The sequence below is a fragment of the Parasteatoda tepidariorum genome, chromosome 11, assembly GCF_982258835.1.
Source record: "Parasteatoda tepidariorum strain Cologne lab strain chromosome 11, Ptep-v5.0, whole genome shotgun sequence".
Taxonomy (NCBI): domain Eukaryota; kingdom Metazoa; phylum Arthropoda; class Arachnida; order Araneae; family Theridiidae; genus Parasteatoda; species Parasteatoda tepidariorum.
This window is the reverse complement of record NC_141765.1, coordinates 66,563,819-66,591,665: the sequence shown is the minus strand read 5'-3', so window position 1 is coordinate 66,591,665 and position 27,847 is coordinate 66,563,819. Positions and strand designations below refer to the sequence as shown.

The 27,847-nt window shown below is 28.2% G+C and overlaps 1 protein-coding gene across 1 annotated transcript in view; it reads left to right on the top strand.

Annotated features, from left to right (window-relative positions):
- Positions 1-27,847, top strand: part of LOC107455311 (uncharacterized) — a 133,663-nt gene that overhangs the window by 46,299 nt on the left and 59,517 nt on the right. The window contains exons 3-4 of the mRNA XM_071187964.2: positions 12,090-12,218; positions 20,013-20,253. Of these exons, the coding sequence (XP_071044065.1) occupies positions 12,090-12,218; positions 20,013-20,253 (370 nt within the window). The remainder of the gene's footprint in view (positions 1-12,089; positions 12,219-20,012; positions 20,254-27,847) is intronic.

Sequence of the window (27,847 nt, the reverse complement as noted above, 5' to 3'; positions counted from 1 at the left end):
AATCTATGCTTTACTTAGAAAAGTAGTATTTATTTCTTCTTTAAATCTAATAATTTTTTCTCGCGCAAATTAAAACCCTAGTAGTTAAAATGTACGGAATAAAATTATCATACTAGAATCATAAAAAAACTGTTTTTGGAAATCTAAAAATAATTCCTTAATAAAAGGTAGGAAAAAAAAACATTAATTCTTGTTGACTTGTAACTAAAATTTAGTGCTTAAAACTTTTGAAATAAAAGACATGTAAATATTTTAAAAAAATCGTTAAAATTTGTTTCACAATAGAATTCCTAGAAATTTCTTTTATCGTAACGAGTTTCTTTTTCAGTAACTTAGCAAAAAAAATTAAGCGGAATATTTTCTCTAGTTTTATATAAAACTTGCATTATAAAAGTTCTGTTTTAAGAGAAAAATAAATATTTATTTCCAAATGAATGCATTTTACATTTAAAGAAATTCTTTTAAATTCATTAAATCTAAAATGCCAACTTGCTCTCATTCTATAAGCATTAGTTATATTCAAATCACAAAAATATATTCTTAGATATCTACTGCAATTAATATATAATTAATAATAATTATCAATTAACTAAAGGAATTTAACTTCAGTTATGATAAAAACCTAAAGATACAAAAATATCAAAATTAGTGGCATACAATAAAAAATATTTTATTTCAAATGTTACCAGTTATTTTTCTGACGTATAGTATGCGGATCACGTAAAAGGATATTTTTAAAACAGTTTTAAAGTGGTAGCAAAACTTTTTTTTCCTCTCTATTTTTGAAAAAATAACTCATTTTTATTACCACAAATATAAATGACGCACTAGGCTTGTATTCAGTACTAAAATTGCTTGTCCTAAAGAAGGAAAATTAAATTAAAATTGTCGTTTTAGGGACAAAAATGCGCTAGCTTTAATAAAATCTTACGTACCAATTCCTTAGATTTTAATCCATGACAGCCAAATTATATTTTTCGGACTTGCCTGCTTGCAATGTGTTAATAAATAAAATAATTCATTGTAACAATTCAACAAAGTAATATGTTACAAAATACGGTTGATATATTTTTCAATTATTCTTCTAATCTATTATTTAGCGCTGATCTGAGCTTTTCTAAGTAATAAGTTGTTAGTACCGTATGAATTATAGATATTTTTCGTATGAATTATAGATTTATATAATTCATATTTACCTTTAAGCACCGCAGTATATTTTCTTCAAAACATATCAACTTCATAACAAAAAATGTAATAAAATAGCATAAATTTGTTTTAGTTTTTTTTTCAATCATATTCCATATATTAAAATGAATTCATTTTCATATTTTATCTACCTTTCCCATGAGACATGCAAGTTTTCGATTAAAATGGAAGACAAAGGTTTTACCTCGAGATAAATAAATAATAAATGCATTTATTTACGTTCAATGCATTTTTTCTAACTTTTAAAAGCCATTTCTTGACCAGGATTTCCTCGTGAATGTTAAATTCGCTGAAATTTTCTAATCCATAGATTTTTAGCAAAGTGTTAATTTATTTCAGAATAAATTTTTTGAGATGTCTCATATCGAATTTAAAGAAATGTATCAAATTGTCTTTAAAAAAGCAATTAGAAAAATATATTAATGTATTTGCTACTTTAATAACTTCTCCATTTACACCAAACAGAATTTTCTCTTGATTCATTTTTCTACATATGCACAAATCATTATTTATACCTGATGAAATGGCATTTTATTTTATTTCTTCCATTATTTTCTCCATTATGTTCACATTGATTTTTCATAAATGTTATGAAAAAATATCTCTCGTCCAATACCCCAAATAATAATAATATATATAACTTAAATAAATTTTGCTGTCGTCATCTAGATTTCATGGATAAAAGAGATGCTAATTAATTTGATGACTTCACATACACTCAAAAAACTGTGGGGTAATACCTCTCCGAATTTAGTGTTGAAAATTCTAAAAATTGTGTGTTATTTCAAATTAATACTAAATTGAGTGTTCATACAAACTTTAAAGGGTGTAGTTAAATCTGAACTCCAGTGAATAAGAAAGCTTAATCCAAGATCAGATGCATTGCATTATTTTCACCAAATGGGTACATGCACTTCAGGAAGAAGAAAACCTTCCATACCCACGCATGTGACCTATGACGTCAGATCCAGTTAATCTTTATCAGCAAAATGACGTATTAAAGTTGAGCTAAGTTTCTCTATATAAGTTGAAATGTTAATTAACGATAAGTTAATAAAATACAGAGCAGTATCGCACATCGAATTAGTTTTATGTTACAAATAGTTTCATGTCAATTTTTGTGTTAAGTGAGAAATGCATAGTGAAAGAATTAAAATCTTTGTGTAAGAATCTTTATGACAAAATTTAGAATGTGTCACTTAAGAGAATTAATACTTGACGTAATGGGCTTACTCGAAATAGAATGAAAAAAACAGTCGTTAACGTAAACAAATGCCACGTTTCAACAACCAATCGGATCGCGATACCCATACTACGTCATCTGCAGGCATGCCATTGTAAGACGATCTATATTTTTTTATTGCAAAAAGGTAAAAATTTGATTTCGCCTAACACGTTGTTGAACATTCTACAGAAAAAAAGCTGTTAAAGTAATTTGTAATAAAAAGCTATGTATGTTTTTAGTTGTGTAATTATGTTCGTATAAGAATATAATATTCGTACATAAATCTGTCAATTTTATTAAATAATTTGTAATATTTTATTTCTATCAGCTTCGGTTTTGCTAAGACTTGTTCGAATTTAAAATTAAAATTAATATTCTGTCTATGTTGTGTGTATGTTTGACCAACAAAAATTTATTTGAGAAATGTTATATAAATGCATCCTAAATTAATGATTCTTGCTTTATGAATTATTTAATGAATCATATTAAGGAATTTAGTTTAATCATAATGATGGATTTAGTGATAATTCTAGTAAATTCATTGATAATTCTAGTGAATTCACTGATAATTCTGATGAATTCAGTGACAATTCTAGTGCAGTGATAATTCTAGTGAATTCAGTGATAATTTAATGAAGTTTAATCATATTAATGAATTACTTTAGTGTTACAGAATAAAAAATATTACTGCGATTACTTTACACCAAGAAGTGCAAAGAATCATTCCTGGTGTAGTGAAACACCTAAATCCATAAGAGTTATACATGGCGCTTCGATACAACACTTCTATGTAAAGTAGTCAAGCATAAAAAGTTAATTTCTTTGAATAAACATATTTTTATAATGGATTTAAGTTTTAACACCTTAAAATATAGAGACTAACTATATTGTGGATTGTGTATAGCCTCACTAGTTTAACCAGAGCAGTTATTGAAAGCACATATTTTGCACATAAGTTTTCACAAAAAGTGATAATCTTGCTTACCCAAAAATTGTTTCATAAGTCTTTGAAATATAAGCTCAATTTTTTTTAAAAGCACATTCATTTATATGAACATAAATGTTCAAACGTAAAATTTAAAACAATTGGAATTTATGGGTCCTAAAAATATCTGTTAAAAAAACTTATTACTGAAAACTTTATTATTGAGTTATTTCTGTAATAAATTCTGTTATAATAAATATATATATATAAGTTCAAAATGAGGAATAAAACAAAGAAAAATTATAGACATATGAAAAAAAAGGGGGGAAATAATAAGTAAAAAAATAACAAACAACAGTTTATAAAAAATAAAAAAATAAAAAAAAAAGGTTGAAATTTTATTTAAAAAACTGGAAAAAAGGTATAATCTTTTCATCAGCCCACACGATTATATCCGCAAAACAGAGTGCTTTCTGATATTGTATCAATAGAGCCAAAGCAAAGTATATTAATACAATAGTGTGAGGAGCACTCGAAATTTTTTTTTATAAAAATTACAACAAATAAAATTGATCACAAAAAGTAAAAATAAGTAAAAATAACATGCAAAAACAGAAAATAAAATTAAAAAAAAGTTATATATATATAATTCTGATTTCAATTATGTAAACAGTTATATTTTTGATATGCTGCGTAATTAAATTGCAAGAACGTCTGAACGTTAAATTGCAAGAAAGAGAAAGTTTCCGACATTCTTAGTGACAATTTGACTAAGTGAGGCAGTTATTTTTTCTCTGCACTATAAATAATGAGGGTAATATCTCTCTAAACTTGGGGTTGAACAACCTCAAAAAATTATGCGAAAGAAAGATTATTACTTCAAATTAATACCAAATTAAGTGTTCTAATTTGCTTTAAATGGTGTAATTAAATTTAAGCAACGATAATGGAAAAAGTTACTGAAATCATTAATGGATGATTTTCGCTTCTCAAAACACCACTTGATGTAAGTTTGAACATTGTCAGTTGTCAACGATAATTGTTCACAATCGAGCTCAAGAATTTGTTTTCATCTTACGCGCTGCCGAACATCGCACTGTAAAAAATTTTGGTATATTGTTGCCACCATTTTTGGTGTAGAGGAAAACTAAAATTGCTTGCAGTGAATGTAGTCACATTTTTTATTTAAATTTTTGCAGCAATTGTTTTATTTTTTTGTTTACTAAGAGCTTAATTGCAAAAACATTTCGTTTTAAAAACAAGCACATTTTTAGTAATTTATTCACACCAATTCTTTCACACAATTCTTACTTTAATTATATAACTTTTGAACGATAAGTGCAGTTCTCTGTATAAAAATGTAATTAATTTACCTCAACACCAGTTTTGATAGCAGCTGTTCTCCAAAATTCTTTACATCGTACACTGTAAACAATTTTAGCGTATTTCAACACCAATGATGGCTACTACTTTGCACCAAAGTGTTATAATGAAACACCATACAAAACTCACGAATTTAGGTGTCTCAATACGCATAGAATGTTATTTTACTCTACTTGGTGAAAATATGCTACCAGCAAATTGTTATTTAGTTACACTAAAATTTTTATTACAGTACGATATGATACACACGAATCAGTTAAGTTATTTTTACGAAGCAATAAGAAACAAGAATCACATATTTAGAATGCATATATACAATATTTCTTAAAAAAAATAGCTTTTTAATCAAACATTATAGGAATAGAGAAAATATAAATATGAATTTAAACAAGGCTTAATAAACCGAAGTGAATATATAATAAATATTATGATTTTTTTACAATTGACAGATTTATGTGAGTCTTTTGAAAACATAAATGTCTTTATTATACAATTCAAAATGAATGCGTGCATTTTATAACAGCTTCTATGAGTCAAATCTATTAAACAGTTATTACTTGTCAAGTTCATCCAATAAGAAGATTGAAATAATCAACCACAATCAAAATTCTTGATAAATTACTATAAGAGATTGAAATTTGCTTGGTATTAAATAGGCTATCGTCATTCAATCGGACAAGAGGAACTCACATTTCACCAATGTACTTGAATGTAAACAAACCACCATCTTAGCACCCATATTGTCACTATCTTGAAATTGCACAATTATCTATCATTGCTTTAGTTCTGCTATATCCTTTCACAGGATATTCAAAAATCACACTGAAAACTTGTAAATTAATTAACTTTACATGTACCATATGAAAAATCTTCATAATTTATCCACTAGCAAGTTCTTTATACGATGTTTCCTCAAGAAATCAGAGATGGTACAGTTTGGGGATTTAAGCAACCTTCCTCTCTATCCTTCGCATCTGCATTTCACCTTTAACATGATTGTCTCGCCAGGTACCTCATTAACATTTATAATAGTCCCTTGTGCATTTTGGGCAAACACAATTTAGCAAAGTGTCCCCCCCCTTTATACAATCGATATCGGGAGGCAACAAAGATTATGCAGTTCATGTCCTGAGATTGATTTTCTTTGGTTTTTAATGTAGTATTGTTTAGGTTTTAATGAATTTATTGTTCTTGTTATAAAGTTTATTACTAATTTATTTTTTTGTAATTTTTTACGACTCCAACCTTTTGCATTCGGTGTGCATGATAGCCAATGATGTAGAATCAAGTGCTTTTGCAATAAAGAAAAATTCTCTACTATATATAATTGCTTAACCTGTTTTTTTACTGAATGTAAAACATGAGCCGTGATATACTCAGGGGATAGAGCGTTCGCATTCCAATGAGGTGAACCGGGTTCGAATACCAGAGATGGCTGATCGATACGAATTCCGTATCTGGCTTGCACAGACCACAGTTGTGACGTGAAATATCCTCAGACGGATCATGGGCTAGAGTCCCCTTGACGCCAGGCTAACCATGGGAGGTTTTCAAGGTTTTCTTCTCCATGTAACGCAAATGCGGGTTAGTCCAATCAAAAGAGGCACATTTCTTCCAATACTTGATCCAGGAGTTCCCTTGTCTTCTGGACTGAGTTCAAAATTACAAGGCTACGGAGTTGAGCATTAGTAGTCATAAACCCCCCAAAAATTAGGTCGACTGTTCAACGACGGTTATAAAATAAAATAAACATGAAACATCGTAAATTATTTTGCATAAAAGACTATTAATTATATTAAAAACAAAGAATAAATAGAAAACAATAGGTTTTCAGTAAAAAAGAACATAGTGCTTCATATACTTATCTGATTTTTCACCTAATTTATGAAACTACTTTAATTTCTTAATACAGCTTATTGATGAAATAATTTCGTTGCCATAATTAGAAAAACAAGACAAATCAAAATTGAAGTCGAAAAGATTTTTATTTAAATTTCATTTGAAATCTATCCGTTTTAAACCTAAAAGAATGTAACTCTTCCTGCTACCAACATAGCTTTATACTTTAAAGGTAAAACTTTATCCTTTTTGTGAATTTTCAATTTAACTTTACCGTCGTCAAAAAGCATTTTTTACTAGCATCCTATTTTCAAACGCTTTTGTTATCTTCTCTTTCATATATTATATATAACACAAAATGTTTACGGCTTCATCCTTTTCAGTATTAAAACACTTCTATGATCATCAGTTCTTATTCAGTTTCTTTTTAGTGCGTGTACGTGTTGTTTATATATGTGCGTTGCTTAATGGTTTAAAGATTCTCAAACCCGTTTTATTGGGTTCAATAAAACTGTAACTTTATGATATATAGTGCTTTCTAAGGAAATATAATAATTTCTTACACAATGATTTTCACACATTTTTGATTTAAGTTTTTTTTCCTGAAAAAAATCATCTGCATTGAAAAAAATATTAGCACCAATATTTATGGAATTATTAATTATCGTCTGCTAACATGCAGTTCTTTTCTCAAACTAGATGGCGGATTTCTTGATTGAATGTGGGTGCAGTCTTTCAAAGTAAAAATATTTGTACTAGTCAACTAAAAAACTTTCTAAAAGCTATACATTTTTATTTTCCAAATGAATGATAATAAATGACAAGAAATTTCTTGAATGAAAATAAATAAGGATATGTAAATGATGATGAAACACTAATCAAACAAACTCTTAAAGTGGTTCATATGCATATTTATGGAAACAAGTGGAATCATTAAAAAATTTAAAAAAAAAAAAAAAAAAAAAAAAAAAAGCATTTCATTTTCTTTAAAAATTTTGGTGACTTTGAAATTTTTTTTTAATGCGAATGAGATTTTTTTGCAATTATTAATTACCGAATGCTACGTTGAAGTTTTTTTTTATATAAATAAAAGAATGCTATTTTTAAAATGTTATACATGGTTATTTTCGCGTTATTTTACGATAGAATAAATTTGACACAGATACTTAAAATCTTTTTGAAAAGCATCCTTTTCAGATCTCTAAGCTATGATAAAAATTAATTCCGGACCCGGAAAATTAAGAAAAAGGTTGAAATGCGAACTTAGACAAACTCTCGAATTGTAATACATGCGATTAATTAAGGTGAATTTTCATAAACTGAAAAGGTAAGGTCTTTAATATTAAATAAAAAACTACTTCTCTCTCTCAATAAAATACTTATTGAAAGAATCATTTTAAATTAAAAATATAAAAATCTGTATTTAAGCTGACACAAAAGAAAAATAAATCAATAACATTAAAGTAGTCATTATAATGCTTTTTTTCTCTCTTTTTTTCATAAACAGTGTTTCGAAATAAGATTCTAATGCTGTTTTTTAAAATAGCAGGCGTTTTAATACACTAACTAGCTAATAATAACTTATTATTAGAAAAACAATTCTTACTGTATGCTAATTTGAAAGAAAAATTTGTTTACAAATTTGTATTTTAAGTTTCTAAATTAGGCATATAATTATATATTACTATTCTTCACATATTATACTATATACAATCTTTTGTTAAGTTTTCAATATTAATTTTAAAACAATTTTATTAAGTTCAATAAATTTCAAAACATCAATAGTACTTTCTTTATCTCATTACTAAATTATCAGCATTATTAAATTATCAGCATTATTTATTTATTAACATAGCATTCATATTAACACAACATTTAATAATGAGATTATGTTGGTGAAAAAAATGTTCTGATTAACAATATAAACATGTAATTTATGTAGAATTAAAAACTTTATTTATGTCATCATTATGTTATATATCTGATTTCATTAAGATGGTCCATTGCATATTTAATTTGCTAAAGAGCCAAGGCACAAAAAATCTCATAGCTGAATATCTAGAAATAAATTGTAAATTACACAACGAAATAAAGAGCAGGACGCATGTATAACTTTTCGCCAAGTGATCAGATTTCAGTTGAATTAAAAACATTATTTATATCGTGAAATGAGAAGGAATACTTATTTGGTAATAAAAAAATCCGGTAAATAGTCAGGACACAAAAATTTTCCTAGTCTAATCGCTTTTAAATATATAAAATTTGGTGTGAGCAAACTAAAAATAGATTAATTAAATACATTTTTATTATTATTATATATATATATAAATATATATATATATATATATATATATATATATATATATATATATATATATATATATATATATATATATATATATTATATATATATATATATATATATATATATATATATATATATATATATATATATATATATATATATATATATATATATATATATATATATATATATATATATATATACACCGAAGAGCCAATACATTATGACCACCCTGCTAATAACATGTAGGGCCACCTTTAGCCCTCAAAACTGCTAGCACCCACCGTGGCATTGATTCCACAAGGTGCTGATAGGTAGTCTGAGGTATCTGGTACGAAGCGCTCACCAACTGGTCCTGCAATTCCCTCACATTGCGGCGAAGGGGTAGCATGGCAGCAAGAATTTGGTTTTCCAAGTAGGACCACAACTGCTTTATTGGATTAAGGTCAGGTGAGTTTGGGGGCCAAGACATGACTTGAAAGTCACTGGAGTGTTCCTCGAACCAATCCATGACGATTCGACCCTTATGACATGGTGCTTTATCATGTTGGTAAACAACATCTCCCGCAGGAAAAACTGTCGCCATGAATGGGTGAACCTGGTCTGCAACTATGTTCAAGTAGCTTACAAACGTCAGGGATTGTTCTATGAGGATTATGGGTCCTAATGTGGCCCATGAAAACATTGTTCCTGGACGAGAAACCATGAAAACCTGAGCGAGCCCATTGTTATAGATGGAGGGTGGTCATAATGTAATGGCTCTTCGGTGCATATATAGATGGATAGATAGAAAAAGAGAGAGAGAGAGATTACTGTGCAACTTTTTGCAAATTAAATATTCATTGCTGTTATTGTCAACAAATTGCATAAGAGTATTTGAAATAAGAGGCGCTAATAATCTCATATCAAATTCAATTCTTTATATGATAACACAACTCAATAATAAATAATTATAACTAATAATTTAGTATCTTACTTTTGAAAAATAAATAGGACATTTTAAACTAGACATAAATTCATTCAATTCACTCTAGAATTTACCACTAAATTGCTCGTAAAAATGTTCATTCAATTTAATTTTATAATACAAAGTGATACAAATTGTATTTCTCTTTAAGTGTACTATAACTGAGTAGCTATTTCATACAGAACATTGCTTCTCACTTTAGTAAATGTAATCTTACGATAGTAATACTTCGGAATCATACGGGCAATTTAACCAAGCACTTTTCAAATCTTAAGTAATTCTAAAGAAGTGGGTCAACAAATAGACTTAACGCTTAAATGAATTGTTTTGCGAAAAATCAATAAGTGATAAAAATAATGTTTACTTCCAATATTATTTTCGATTTATATTGTTCACCTTAATTTCGTGTCACACTAAAACAAATAAAATATTATATTTGTTAAATCGATTAATGAGTAAGAAGAGATTTTTCAAATCTTAAACATCTATAAAGGAATTATCAATAAAAATATTTTTTAATACTTGATATTTCTCAATTTGTCTTCAAGACATTTTCAAAGTTTCTATTTTTTTTTTTCATAAAATATGATATAGTTGACAAAATATAACTTTTTCATTTTTTATGTAACTCTATGACACTAAAACATATTTTGTGATACTTGAAATGTGAGTAAATCAAAAAAGCGTTTTAAAATAGCTGGCAAAATATTCAACGAACCAGTAAACCAATTAGCAGGAAACATCATCAGAGATATGTCATTCTCGTCACGTGGAAACTCATGAGAAATATAATTCAGTATGAATCAGAGATTCATACTGAATTATACTAAACGCAAATCAATGACTCAATGAAATATGGATGAAAGAATCAGCAATATATGCTTTTTGGAGCTCGAAACTTCAACTGACTAAATTCTGTTTTCCATCTGCTAATTTTATGCACTTCCACTTTGACTTTGGAGATTACGGTATTTAATCTTTGTCTGACTTTCTGTTTGGTTTGCTTTTCTTGGAGCAGTAGGGGGTAAGATTGTTTGCAGTATTGCACTGCCAATCGTTGAAACTGCTCACTTACTGACTGCATGATATCACTCCCTGATGATACTGCCATGTATGTAAATGCTTCCACTTTAATTTCTTTTTGATAGTTTTCCTCTTTTTAGCTCCTTTATTGCTTTCTTAAGGGGATATTTTAGTTTGCCTTTTAGCTTGTAATTTTATGTTAATGACTTCGTTCACGTATAAGGTAATTTTTTTTTGCATGTCCTCTTAAAATATTTTCTTCACATATTCTTCCAGATGTGACACTAACAGCTTAGAATATATATATATACAAACGGACCTGTTTATCTCAAATCTCACAGGACACATTATAATAGGACACAATCATACATTCCAAGACTCCTAATTATCCTTTGATCTATTGGTTGCAATTTTGAGGTGAAACAGAATTTTATCTTTCTATGCTTGAAAGCTAACCCCCGGTGGTCACTCCGTCCTACTCATCAACCCCTTACTTACTGCCAGAATCATTGTATTATTTTTAAGTTGAGGAAGTGCTGTCACAGTGATCGAAATTCCAAGAAACACCCCTAACCTGTTCATCTCTACTTCCTGTGGGTTCACGAAATTCATCTCCATCTGCCAGTTCTACTGATAAAGGAAGTTATGTTGTTTGGACATTTGTGCTCTATTATTAGAAATTCGAGAAAGGGAGGTTTATATATATATATATATATATTTATAAAATATGCCTTTAGATGCTAGATAGTTGAAGAGACTTAGGCTAATTCATTTAAAAAGGCATTTTATTAATGGATCTTAAGTCATTTAAAACAGTGTTCGTTTGCTATTTACATTGATGGGATTTCCATTACAGGGATGTTTGGATTTGGCCCAGATTTATCTAGCCATGCAAATATCAAAAAGCCACGCATTTTTGTCTGTCCCGATATTTAAAGGGAGATTCTGAAAGGGATGTGGTTGCAAGGATATTCTTATCTTAATGAAACGTCATTCAAATGATAAAATTTAGAGATTTTGATTCGATAAAACGATGGCGCCATTCTGGTGCTGGGAAGTTTTTGGGACTATCTTGTCAAAAGATTAAACGCATAAAATTTCTGACGATATTGGCATAAACAATTTTTATATTTTTATACAAATTGCTTAAATGAATTTGTGTATTTATATATTTTTTATAATACCTCGTTAAATAAGATTAATTTCTTTATTCCAGTTCGTTTTGGGAATCGTAATCGAGGCAATCGAAGCAGTGGCAGTAGCAGCGATCATTCCTTAACGGGTGGTAGTTCCCTGAGTTCAACAAAAAGTACGCTGAAAAAACACTATGATAATTCATCAGAAGGTGTGTAATTTATTATTATCATCATTATTTTTTAACTAGCCAGTATTTATGAAGTTAGTTAATTTTTAGAGATCTTTAAGCTACATTGAATAGATTTTTAGTGACAATGAAATGAAATGTTTTAAAATTAATACTGAAAATGTTTAATTCATTTTTTAAAGTAAGTTATTTGAATAAAAATATAATTATTCAGCTATTGACAAAATGAATTTAATAAAAAGACAAAGAATAAAAATACATTCTTCTGAAATAATATTCCCATTACACGTGATTAAGAATTGTTGGTTTAGAAACATTTCATTAAAGAAGAAATTTTCCTCTTGTGCAAAACGTTGATATAGTTATAAAAAAATTACATATTTGTGTGGTAACTGCGTTTTAATTAGATTACAAAATGTGTTTCAGATATGAAGTATTATATATTTATTGGTCATCATGCTTTCAATTTATTTATTTCGTTTACTCTATCAGTCAGACAATATCTTTCTCAAGTGACAAGTTTAAATGCATTTGAGATGCAACAAAACAGCAATGGAATGTTGGGATATAATGACACACGTTTCAATCTTTTAAGTTACAAAGGATAGATTGGGAAATTTACTAACATTACGAGATCTTTAAAAAAAAAATAATAATAAGTTTACAAAATTGCTCTGTAAATCCTACATTTTCTTAAATTGTTTTTAAAAATACTATTAACATTGAGCTGGTTAATATTTGTGAAAAACAATGCTGTATAATAATATTTTCGAACAAAAATTTTTTCTATAATTGCGTATCATTTCCAGGGTACTTATTCTCAGTACAGTTTAAATATAAATGTCATGTTAATGCTAAAATTTTAAGCACCAGCTTAGACCCTTTAGACTCCACAACCATCAGAATCGCAGAATTTTTCTGCACCTACACACTGTTATTGAACTTTCAAATAGTAACTATAGCATACTTACTCAGTTTTTATACAAACTCGTCAAGTATAAACATAAATACTAGTAATTGAACGATCGAATGGCCGCCATATTTGTTGTATCGCCATTTAGTTGAAGAATGTCTAAAATACTTTCTAAAACTTTAACTAAGCATTTCTAATAAAAAGTCTCTCCACTCACAGTTCCCTACAAAAGAACAGCCATATGCACAATTGCTATTTCTGGATTAAGTATTAGGAGAATTTGCCTTTGCGGAGGACTTTTTGAGGAAACTAACTCGCATTTGCGAAACATGGAGAGGAAAACCACAAAAGTTTTCCATGGTTAGCCTGATGGCATGGGGACTCAGACCCATGATCCGTTTACCACTGAGGAGACTTTTTGTCCTGTGGTCGGTACGAGCCGGGAGCAGAATACTTATCAAGCAGCCAACTGGGACTCGAACCCGGGTTACCTAATTAAAAGACAAGCACTCTATCCCCTGAGCCACCACGGTAGCGCGTAAGGTTTTGAAGGCATTGGTAAAAATTAATTTTCATGGAATACGGTTCAGCGATTTTTTTAAACCAAGTTTTTATTACTTCTTCATGCAACGCCATACAATATTTTCTTCGTCTGTAAAAATTTTAAATTCTAGCTTCAGACTTCAATTGTAATAGTTACAAAACTCGAACAAGTGTAAAGTATCCTGGTGTTCCTTCAGTTTCTAAAAATCTTCTTTAGTTTCAGAGTGCAGCAATTTTGGCTGACTACTAAATGCAATAAAATGCTGATATCTAATGATAGGCACAAATGCAAGTCTGTAGCCGAAAAATTTAAACAAAATACAACTAAGAGTAAAAATGTTTTTTCAATATGTATGGATTTAATATGTGTTTTCAATTTTGAGGTAGATATTTTCATACAGTATATATGTGACTTAATCTTACTAGCTTCATAGATGATGCCGTATCCATAATATATACTCCATAATAGTGAAATATAAATGGCTCTCTAAAGAAATTTAAGTTTTGGACAGAAATTGTTTGCAAACGTTTTGTTTGTCTAAGAAAAGGCATTGGAAACCACTTATTTCATTGCATTCACTTTGCTTCTCCGCCTTTTAAAAGTCATTCTTGTTTTACTGCTTATCTTTTGATTATATTAAATAACAATTCAAATTTGAAGAAAATTTTTCTTGCATTTTGTTGTACCAAATTTATCATTTTGAGCGTCTTTGCAATCTCGAAACTTTTATTTTCATTTCTGAAAGAAGTTGCGCGATGAGGAAAAAAAACAGAAACTGTGAATCTCTTTTGAATTTGAAACTGTGAATGGTCGGTTTTTCCCTACAAACTTGCAATCTCTATGGAAGAAGTGAATTTTAAACATGGTAATTTATTCGTGTAGACGTTAAATAAAGTTACGAAGTCAAACACAAAAAAACATTTTCTAAACATAAATATGGATTTGAATGGTTGGATTTGAATTTTTGGTAGTAAAAATTAGATATAATATACGATTGCAATTTGAAAAATACGGTCCCAGTTGTTTAGTCAATAAAGCGACAGTGTGAGTTTCAGTTTTTGCTTATCTCTGGAATAATTTACCTTGAGTCAGAAATTATTTACACAAAATGATGTAAGTTGGTCAATCAAAAAAAAGTCCACAGCAAAGAAAGTTTTTTATTATAATTTATTATATTCTAATACACGATTTAATAATGATGATCAAAAACTTTTTGAATTGAACTTTTTGAAGCATATTAAATTATTATATTTCAAATAAAAAAATACAATTTGAACGGAATTTGTAGAATAGATTTTTTTAAAAAGAAAATTAAATTACGATATTTTTAAAGTTTTATGTCTCAGAAACTATTCAATTGATTTCTTTATTTTTTTATATTTAAAATTTCATAGTTCAAAAGCTGATAAAATTTGCTAATTTTACGGTTTAAAAAGGTTATGATTATTATTAATATTATTTCGATTAAGATTTTAGCCTTAAAAATTTTCTACTTACGTTTAAACTTCAAATAAACGAGTTTTTTAGCTGAGCGTATTTCAAGCTATTTGTACTATATTTAACTATAAATTTTAGTGTTGCTGAATAACAAACATGGAGGCATTTACTGTTCACCAAGTCGATGTTCATTGCACCGGAAACCATCCTTGGTTTTTGTGCAGTGGAACATAAATTTGGTGTAAAGTACAGTTTTATTTATTTACTTATTATTTTTTGTTAACTCATTTTACTGCATCCACTCATTTTACTGCATGCGCCTACAGATTCTCAACTGAAATTATCGTAAGTTAGAAATTAAAACGTCAAAAAATTTGACATCCCGAAATAAAATTCATGCTATACTGTCAGAATTTTCATTCTAAAATGGCGGTAAAACAACCCCCAGCAGTCTGTACATACAATTGACAGTAAAATTTAAGGTTAGGAATATTTCTTTACCTTTATGGGTTTGAAACCGCTTACAGCTGGTATAGTTAAAAAATCGTGAATACAAAATTATACGATTTTGTAACCATTTACAGTTAGCATGGTTTGAAAACCGCAAAGATTAAATTTAACTGAGCATTGAAGTTAAGTTCGGTTAGGCTTTTCCTTACGTTATGGACATTAAAGTTAGGTTGTGGCTGAATTTCGTAAAGTGAACCAGGCATTAACTAGTATATCTAGTGGAGCCATCTATCGCGAGAAATGAGAAATACTGAGCTTTTTTTTTGTGTTAAGCAGTGATGTGGTCCTGCCATCTATGCGGAAAGGAAAGTTTCGTATTCTGATAGTCCAAGGTCCTAGTGTAGAAACAAGCAGTCACTCCTTTAGTAATCGCTGATCAGAGAGTTATCTTTATGTAAATCTTATTAAAGACTTCTAAAATAGACAAATAAATGACATTTTTAGTCTATTTTTTGTCGAAATGTACAACTTTAGAAACGTTATTTCTAACAACGGATTGCACAAATGTTGCGACAAACTTCTAGGGCAGTTTGGACACATCATCAGGATTAAAATTGCATAGGAACTCATGTCTACAAATGTCATCATACGCCGCTAGGAGAGCTTCCTTATTATCAAATGTTTCTTCATGTATTTCTGAACAGGTCATAATATGGAAGCATCTAGCCGCGTAAAATGATATTTTCGGGCATGGGTTCTTAAAAATTTTAATCCTGAAGATGTTCCCTAGCTCCCCTAGAAGTTTGTTGTATCAACTCGACCCCTGTTGTACATAAAGTTTTTTAAATGTCGACATTTCGACAAAAATTAAACTAAAAATGTCATTTAAAAATCTGTAGCTTTAGGAGCTGAAGTAATTAAAATTTGAAATCCCTACATCCAGATTAGGCAAAATAAAGTATTTGCATAAATGCGATAAAAAATTTGCATCCTGCACAGTGTTTTTTTTTCTTTTTTTTTTTTTTTTTTGTAAGCTAATGAAACTATTTATTCTTTAATCAGATTATATTTCGAAACTTGTACAAAAAAATATTTTTTTAAGATGTGCTGAATTCAAAAACTAATTAATGCTTATTTTTTAGGAAAAAGAAACTTAGAAGAGGGAACTAATACTTACTAATTAAATATTAGATTTACTTGCAATTAAATACTGTTCATCATAAACTATTTATTTTTGAATGATGAACTATTTATCACTCAATTATATGATAACACTTGTCACTCTACAACTTGCCAGTTATAAAAAAATGAATAGCATCTGTTTTCGGAAATTGTAAATTATTCATTTGTGCGAGTTAAAAAAGCAGAGTTAAATTTGTTTTTCCTAGCAAATATTACATAATAAATGTGCGTAGATAAGAAACTGAAAATATGCTATCAGGCTTTTGTGTTTCATAAGGCTTTACTAGAAAATCAATCCATATAAATTTGACAATTCACTGCATCACAATTAAGCAGAACAAAGAAACTATAAAAATTTAACAATTCAACAATTTGGATGAAATGAACAATAAACATTTAGATCAATAAAAATATTTGAAACAATAAATTAAAAAGAACAAGTTAAGATCTTCAATTAATGATATTTCACATAAATTCTTACCTCCCAATATTTTTGTTTCTATTTCCAATGCCCACCTGTGCTAACATTTCGTCAATTCAGGTATTTTACAGGACATATTTGTTGGCCACTCTTTCAGGGGCACATATTAGGTGGGCCAGCGTGGCTCCCACATTAAGAACAGATAGTACAGAGAATGAAAGAACATCCATGCCTTGTCCTGGATTGGAACCCAGAACCTTTTCAATGCATGTCCATTTCCCTGACCTCAACACAGTCCTGTCGGCTCCCCCAATTTAATTAGGTTACATCCGTGCTTTCCTGTGAGTTTTTATCTAGTTCCTTGCACAGTAAGAGGTGATCAAAATTCAAGTTACCTGTGTTGCAAATTGGGCATGCTTTGGTGGAGAGAATTTTTATATTGTGTTCTGATAAGCAGTCATGCTTGGAACTTGAAATTAGCTACTGCTTCTTTACGGAGTTGGTTACAAAGAGATTTTCAACTGTCTTGAATGTTTTCCCATAATTGGCCTATTGATTTTATAAACAACTTGCAATTATTTATTTCGCTAAATTTATTAATTACATATTTTTAAAGTGTGTTAGATGTAATGATTTCTATTGCTTGGGGCATAGTTGTTCCGCTTTTTGCCTGAAGATCTGCGTTTACATATCATATTATACCAATAGGCCAAGGTCTTCATTGTAAAACAATAATTTAATTCCTTTCCTTGAAGAAGTTTATATTAAGTTAAATTTTATTTATGATCTTAGTTTTAAAACAGTGATTTTCTGTGATTCCTTGTCTTTCTGATATAAAGTCCACTATCAGGCTTATGAAGACACGAATTCTGCATAAAAGAATTTTATCTGTATAAGGTTTTTACAGATCAATCATGATCAGGGATGTTTTCTCTTTGTTGATATAGGTCAAATGCTATTCAATTGTTTCTTTCTACGAACTGTACAATGAGAAAAAAAATCACCCTGAATAAATTTCATTCTAATAATTGATATTCAATCAATTGAAAATCTTATTGACTCAAATGGTTGATTTCAAATAAGCTAAATAACTAACACCAACTCTTAATTTAAGAGAGAAGATCACTCAAGAACAGAGATTCTCTAAGTAAACATATAACTTTTTCTGCAACGAAGTTCGGATTCTTAACTATCAACAAATGAGGGGTAGCTGTAATCTGCAAAATATGACTCAATGGATTAACTCAGGAGAGTGGTTGGAGGTTTGAGCCCATTAATATTAGTTTCACTTTTTGCGTAATTCGCAATTTAAGAAGTTTTTAATTGAATTAAATTTTTACGCACAATTATAAAATTCGTTTATACAAAGATAATAATTTTATTTATTACTTTCTATAATTTTATTTAATAATGGTTGAAAAGTTTTTGAATTGTGAAATATTTTTATTTTTAAAGATTTTACTCTGTGATTTTAAAGGACAAAAACAAAAATTTAAAAGAAAAAAGAAAAAAGTAATTAAAAAATAAAACTTTTCTTAAATTCCAACTAAAGAACTGTTGAAAAGATTTTGCTTAAATTTTGGATTTTCTGATTTTAAATTACATAATTTAAAATGATATAAAAATATTTCTACTTTACAATTTGAGAATGTTCTGATCACTTTTAAATAAATAAATTTTAAATAAAATTAATAAAATGTTAATTAATAAAAATGTTCTGATCATTTTTAAATAAAATTCTCAAAAATTATTTCTTATTATGAGTTATCTTTGTTAAAACGAATTTCTTAATTGAGTGCAAACCTTTTTTCGACTTGCTTAAAAAGTTCCCGAGATGTGGTGAAATACCCAAAAAGTGACGCTAGCATTAAAGGAACCAAATTTTTGACCATTTTCTAGGTCATATCCTAATTGTATATGGCCTTGAAAATAATAATATAATGAATAATAACATAATAAATAATAATATAATAAATAATAACATAATAAATAATAATAATAATATAATAAATAATAACATAATAAATAATAATAGTAATATAATAAATTATAACAATAATGTAAAAAAATAATAATGTAAAAAAATAATAATGTAATAAATGAAAATAATAATATGATATAAATAAGCCATATCTCATTAGGATATGGCCTATAGGGGTGTGGCCATATTTTTCAGATTGTGTCGAAACTCCATAGTGTGATGATCAAAATCCAAATATATTTTTAAAAAAAGATATGTTTTTTTGAAAAAAGTTCGTTATTTTGTCTAAATAAATAGCTCTAATTATTTTGTCTATTTGAAATCAAATCTTTGAACCATTGAAATTTGCTAGCAGTGCGTGAATATCGGATCATTTGAACGAAAGTTAATCATAATGAAAGTTAATTTTTTAATTGTTTAACTGAATTGTTAAATGCTGAAACAATATTTTAATTTGTTTAGTGAACTAAAATGTTAATTCGACTAAGTTGTCTCTATTGAAGAGATACAAAGACATATTCATTCATTATTCTGAAAGTTCATACTTTGTCAATAAAATTACATTCCTGAATAATTGTCACTGTATATAAATTATGATAAGACTTTAATGAGAGTGAAGCAACTTACTTTAAATTTTACTTGAAACGTTTGACCATTTTAAACTATGATAGCGGCAAAATTTTTTTCCATAGTAGCTGAAATTTTTTCTGACAAAGGAACTATTTAAATTTTCTAACACTTTTATATGAATTTTCCTGATCTTTGAGTTAAAATATGAACAAAGTAACGGAAATATATGTATGCTAGTACTTATATCTTAAGAGCTAATTCTGGTAACTGCATAATAAGCAATGCTAATTCTAAAATATCACATTTCACTTTAACAGGTTCACGCCGTTGCCGCGAAATCGATATTGCTTCAGTAGATTCACGTAATGTGTTCAAACTGTCCAATTCCCCGACACCCAGTACTCAATTGTCAATCAGCAGTCACTCATCTGTACCTTCACAAGATTCATGGAAAGTTTCAGCTCTTACAAGAGAAGTGGATGTTTTAAAATCAGAATTGAGTCAATCTCGACTGAACATTGAATGCCTTCAACAAAGAGAACGTAAAATGAAAGAGAGGTAAATAAATTGTTTTATTAAAAATAAGATGAATAGAAATCATATTTAGTACTTGTGTGTTTTTTACCACCGCTAACGAACTCATGATATGTTCCACATTTACTACTTTCAAGGTGAAAAAAAATTATGGTCAAATTAATAAACTGTTTGGTCTATAAAAAGACTGAAAAAAAGCATAGTTCTGTTAATAAATGCCAGAATATATGATATTAAAACCATTCATTTTGTAAATTTTCCGTTCTTATGATAACTGTTTACAAGAAATTATGCCTTTTAAAATTATAGTTCTTATTACTACAAATTTAGTAAAAAATACATAACTGAAAAGTAAATTTAACCAAATAGATAGTTTTTAGACCATGCTATAAGGTAACGTGATAAAATTACAAAATTTTATCCCATATTATAAAACCATATTCTTTTGTTAATTTTACCAAAATCATTACCAAAGCGCGAAAAATTACCAAATTTCATCCCATATAATAAAACCATATTCTTTTGTTAATTTTACCAAAATCGTTACCAAAGCGCGAAAAATTACCGAGCTTTTCGGTGTTCCATTAGAGAGAGAAACAGGGTAAATTTTACCATATTCTGATAGTTTTGACCATGCCTTTTTTTCAGTGTTCAGTTTCATCAAGAAATCAAGCAGTCTTTAAAGTTTATTATTTCATCGTTTTCGATAATGATTTTACCTATTTTGGATTGCATATTGCACTTAAATTTTGATTTTTAAACTTACTTTTTTCACTTCCTCTTTAATAGGAATTCTAAAAATACATAAATACGGAACATTTTATGTATTTTTAGATTACATGTGAATTCAATCGGGTTCAGGTGGCTTTTTTACGAAAATTTAACTAATTTTTTTTTCCTTCTCACAATTTTTTTTGAAAAATATTCTTTAACAAGTAAATCAGGTAAATGAAAGGTTCATGATAACTTTTAAAATTTCAGTATTTTAAGAATAGTATTTAGTATTTTAAGAATATTTTAAGCTTGAGCGTGATCAATTAACTGCATAGATAAGCAAAAATTATGGTATTTGAAAGTAAAGTAGCATAATTTAAATTCTATAATTATTTCATAAACCTGTCGCTAATTTTTTTTTAACTTCATGGATGGACTTTATTTTTAAAATATGTAAAAATTTATAAAATATGTAAAAAATTCACTTGAGAGTTATTGATTTTATCACTTTTAAAGCAATCTTCAGAATTCGAGTTAGAAAATTTAACTCTTAATTAAAAAGTGTTAAATTCGTATAAAGAAGTTTTTCAATATTATTATCATTAGTGAGTAAGAGCCAATAAAACACCTGTCATGAAAGTTATATGACAAATCTTAAACAAAAAGATAGGTGTTATTCAAATTAAAACTGTTAAAATGTAATTTTTTAAATGAGTAGATAATTGTAATTGGCCTTAATTGTCTTTTATCAAAATATTAAAATCAAATCAAATTAAAATTTACTAAATGATCTAAAATTCAGCAATCAATAAAAAGTATCATCGGAGAAATTAGATAACAGCTACCAATTACTTTATACATTTTAAAATTAGCTAGACTTAGTTAACTTCTCTCAAGCTGTTCTTTTATTACCATAAACGAAACAAATAGATCTGTAAAAATATGATCATTAGTTCAAACGTTATTAAAAATAAATCACTTTTTTTTTTGTACTGACTTCATATAATTTATCAGTCACGAATACGTATTGTGATGCATGAAATAATACCAGAAACGGAAAAATGAAAGTTTGCATGATGAATTAAAAAGAAAATTGTTGAGTCGAATCATGTTGAAAATCATGAAAATTATCATGTTGAGTTTAAACGAAATCTATAGAAGAGTTAACTGTTTTAACATATAAAATTTTTCAATGCTATTCTTAAAATGCATTATTTGCAATACATGCATTTCATAAAATTTGTTAAGCAAGAGGCAAATCTTTGCTATATAAAAAAGTGCGGTACTTGTACATTTTTTTTATCTTATCTCTGTTGTTGACTTATGCCTGTTTAGGTGGAGGGGTGCGATTGTTCTTGTTTTCCAGTGGCGCCATCTATGGTCAAGAATTCAACTTCTGCCACACCCATACGTCACACCCGTTTATAGGGCGGACCCATTCATACATCCATTCATTCATCCCCAGATCGTAATTTTTGATCTGAATCAGGGAATCTGGGAATCTTGATCTGAATCAGAGATCCAGTACCCCCAGAGGTATTGATTTGTTATGGGAACATGGAGGACTTTGCGACACGACAGATTTAACGTGCATCAGTCACCATTTACTACACGGGGAGTCTTCGACTGGTGGGGTTCGAACCCGCGAACTCTCGGACATGGGCCCAGCGCCCTACCGACCAGGCTCTCCCGGCCCTTATCTTATCTCTGAAATTTGAAATAAAATAGCTACATTTCAAATTAGCTTAGTAAAATGGTATATTTACTCAAACAGGAACTGGATGAATAAAGAAACTCCTTTGAGTTTTTGCTTAAAAAATATTAGAATATGTGAATAATTTATGTTCTAATTATATAAATTCCTGAGAATATGTTTGAGTAAAAAAGTTCCATTTATTTTCCATCTACCCTTGAACTCGGCTCCTTGGTCATTAATAAGTGTAACAAAAAATCCGAATTCTTAGCCATGAAAATAAATAAATTAAAACAATAATAGAACAATAGTAGACATAATAATATAGAATAAAGAACAGAATAAAATAGAATAAAAACAATAATCGAACAATCAGCAACAAATTCTACGTATTTGAAAAACTTAGTTTTTGAGTATTTATCTCGAGAATCTATAAAAGTAAGAGAGAAAAACTCTACAAGTACCATAAAAGTATAAAGAAAAAATATATTTTCTCGAGATATTACTAGTCTATGAAATTTTTGGATGTGGTTAAAGTGCATCAGAGGCAAATATCTAGTACTGCAACTCTTAGTAGTCTTTGTTCTATTATTGTAAAATAAATAAATTAAAACAATAATAGAACAATAGTAGATATAATAATATAGAATAAAGAACAGAATAAAATAGAATAAAAACAATAATCGAACAATCAGCAACAAATTCTACGTATTTGAAAAACTTAGTTTTTGAGTATTTATCTCGAGAATCTATAAAAGTAAGAGAGAAAAACTCTACAAGTACCATAAAAGTAAAAAGAAAAAATATATTTTCTCGAGATATTACTAGTCTATGAAATTTTTGGATGTGGTTAAAGTGCATCAGAGGCAAATATCTAGTACTGCAACTCTTAGTAGTCTCGGAAAATAAATATGTTTTTTTATTTATAGATTTTTTTTCTTCAAATTTTGTGTATAGTTACTGAAGTAAAGTTTAAAAGATTTCTTCTCGAAATAAGAAATAAAACTTTTCTGTATTTGGGATGGTGAGTGCAATTAGGAACAAACTAACTCACTTTAAAAAATAAAATATAACTTAGTTTAAAATTTTTTTAGGCGTAATATTTTAAAACTGGAAATTTTTAAATAAAGCATGCGAGTTATTTTAACTTAAAAAATTAGTATAAATGTATTATTTATATTTATGCTTCATCAAATTTAAACGAAATCCATCTATGGATTCTCCTCAGATTCATCATCATTAGCATGCCAGCCAGGGGTGGTTCCTGCCTTCTTTAAAACATTTTGTGCTCTTTGTTGCCAGGTTTTGCTAGTTTACTACTTTGCTTTAAAATCCCTGTAGAGGAAAACGAAGTCTTGGATGTCCTCTAACTCTTCAACCAAATTTGTTTAGTTTGAAATTTTTGTATGTTTAGCTAATTGTATTTAAGCGGCAAATGTACCCTGCAAATTTCATTCTGTTCAGTTTTATGGAATGTATGACTTCAAAGCATCGGACTTAAAAAAAAAAGGCTATTTCCTCAACTAAATACTTGACACTAGCTATTGTTGAAAAAAAATTTAATGGAAATATTATTTATATGTAAATGCCCCAACAAAAAAGTTAAGTCGAGTAATGTTTTCATTAGTTTGGTATTTTTAAAATAGAACCGAATAATAAACTGTGTAGGGTAAACTAACCAGTGAAGGAACACTTAAGCTTCGCTTGCCTTTTACAAAATCATATTAATTTCAAAATTCGTAATTTTAGTTAGATGACAGTGTCAACATATTTGTTACTAATTGCAAATTATGTAAAAAAAAATTGTAGAGAACTTACATAATATTGTTCTAAAGTTTTGGAAGTTCAAATAACAAGTAGTATAAAGACCAAGTGAAGGAACAGCTCTTACCAGTGAATGAACACCCAGTAAAGGAACACTTAATTTTGGTTATTTTTTAATGCTCTTTATGAATTTATTAGCTATACAAATATTTGAAAGCAAGCCTATTCTTGAAATTATAACATATAAATACTTGGAAAATGTTAACTTTTTTTTTGTAATCATGAATTGAAAATTAAAGTGTCAAGATATTAACACATACTGTTCATTAACTGGGAAATCTATGCCCAGTAAAGGAACATACCTGTTCCTTCACTGGTTAGAAGTTGTTTTTCGTATTTTTAACATACTTTTGATGCGGAACATCACTAAAAGTGCAAGAAAATTGAAGTTTATCTTTTATTTTCATTAACTTAGAAAAAAACCCAGTAAAGTTCCTTCACTGGTTTTTCATCGTTTGGTGATCCAGTGAATAAACACCCCCTTATCTCAGTACTTTATTATGCTATGATGCTTAATAACTGCTTCAATAACTGTATTTTGAATTCTCTTTTGCACAGTGAGAAAAATAAAATTATTACATGCAATTGATTCCACTTTAAACATATAAATACAAACACTCACCTTATAATTTTTTCAAAGAAACAAGGTGTTGCAGAGATAATAACAAATTCAGAAAATTTTCCAGAGAAGTCTATTTGACCAGTTAATCCAAAACATTGCTAGATGACTTCCTATTTTTTGGCTGTAAGCTATTGTTACCAATCAATCTAAAGAAAAACTTTCAAATTCTTATTTTTAATCAATATATATGAAATGTTCCTTCACTGGTTGGTTTACTCTACACTAATTGATAGGTTAAATGAATCCTAAATAAAAATTGGATCCTTGAAATCTCTGTTTAAACAACATCAACAAAAAAAATATATATTCCTCTTCGAACATGTCATGAATTCACTATATTTAGCATACTATTTTGCATACTTACCAAATAGTTAGACATAATCATGTTTGGAAAGCACACAAAACTTGAAATATTTAATCACATCTTCAATTTCTGATAAGTTACATTTCATGGAAATGTACGTTAATAAAAATATATTAGAGCACTGCATTAGTGATACACTACGCTAGTGACAGGATAAGTAATTCCTTTTTAATATTTTCTTTAGATATGAATGAATATGAAAACTATCAAATTCAATTCAGTTAAAGATGTAACGACAAAAACCAATTTATTTTTAGAAATTTCTCGGAAAAAAATAGATAAATAACAATTTATTCAATTGTTAATTTATCATATTCAACCAGAACAGTCAAATAATTATTAAAAAAAATAGTATTCTGACTGTTAACTGCGAGAAAAATTGTCTATTTACTACTTTCATCAAATATGGTTAAACAACTAGAATTTGATCCGCTCCAACTAGGCCCATTTTATGAAGCCATTTAATTCCTTGAAACTGGATACTCTAGTATTTCCCATTTCTCATGCTATCTGGCACCACCAGATAAATTAATTAAGCAGCGTTCCAAGTTTTATTTGACACAGAAAGAGCTTAACTGCAACATAACTTCAATGTTCATTACTTAACGAACATCCTAACTTAATCTAACTCCAATATCCATTAAAATTTCATTTTTACTATTTTGAAACCATGCTAGTTGTAAATGGTTATAAAATTGTATAGTTTTATAATAAAGGTTTTCTAAATTTTACCGGCTGTAAGCGTAAATGAAAAACTTGACGGTTAATTAGATGGGAAAACTGCCACCAGTTATTAAACTGTAATTTTAGAATGGAAATTTTAATAATGTAACTGCAGTCGTAAAGGGACCATAATATAGAAAGCTTGAACTCAAATTTATATGACGTAAGTAAAACCGAAAAGTATGACTTTTAGCATATGTCATGGTTATTTTGGAAGCACCTGGCTAATTAAAAATCATCTGACATTTTATAATTAGCCTGACATTCTTTAGGGTTATTCCATTAAGCCATTATTTACTTAAAATATTTACAATTAACATTCGCATTAAGAATGATAATACTATTTTTTTCTAAATTCTGTTTTAAAAGTAAATATCAAAGTATAGTATAGTTTCAGTAGGTAAGCGCTGTCAAAAGAATAATGAGATTCTGTTAAATAAATAAATTCTCTCAGTATTTTTTTAGTGTATGTGTTTTGATAATGTCTTTAAAATCCATTTTCACCAAGTTAAAGAGCTTAGCGAATGAAAGTGTTAAGGAAATTTAAGAACATAAACTTAAAAATTTTAGCTGAAAGCTATTTACAAAACAGATTTTCCCATTCAAATGCAAATGAAAATGAATTTTCTATACTTGCAACAGACGTGGCTTCAAACAAAAAATTTAAACTTTTTAGAATATCTTCCGGCACATACATCCACTTGGTTTATAAATAACATTAACCCAAAGTTTATTTTCCGAACATGAATAATTTAAATATTAATTATATTTCGTAACAATGATGGAAGTAAATATAAGTTAAACGACATAAAAATTTTACAATCACATTAAATTGCGTATTTTTATTTACCAAAATACTGAGTCAGGAGAAAAGACCTAAGAATGAAATGAATTTCGTTAAGTTATTTAAAGCAAATGAGCTCTTAATGATAGAATTAATCACCACCCATTTTGCAATTATTATACCATTCAGTTTTCAACATAAAATGATATGATTAGTTTTAATATTCCCATATATTTATTTTTAAGGAATGATATCCCCTAAATTTAACTTTGTTTATATGAATTATCTATTCGAAGTAAATAAATTTTGTAAAATCAAAAACCTCAAACTGAAACTATTAAACTATTTTAAAATAGTTCTACTTAGCACGCTAGACTGAGGTTTAATATCGTGTGTTATGTTTTTATAATTGTGTTGCAGTTTTTCTTGATAGTTTTTGTGTTTAAATTTCGGAATCTCGTTTTTTTTTCGTTTTTTTTATGTTGAATCGTAACCCCCTTAGAGAGAAGTAGGAAAATTAACAACTCGATGGAAAAAATATAATTATCACGGAAATACCTCTTAGTTACCATTTCTTTAAATTTCTTTTCCGCTGTTTGGCTTTCAGCTCAAAAAAATACACTTCAGATTTATTTCGTTATCAATCAAAAGAAAAAAAGGAAAATAATTCTTCCAAGTACAAACAAAAACTTTACAAGGAACATTTGCAATTACATTCTAACTATAAAGAAATACTTTTAACATTTATGTGATCCTTTTTTGAAGAAGAATGAAGAGAAGTAAGTATTGAAAAAAAAAAAACATTGAGACTTAAATATTTCAGTCCTATGTTCTAATTAACTATACAAACTATTCAGATTACTGTTTAATGGAAAGATTATTGCATTTCACATT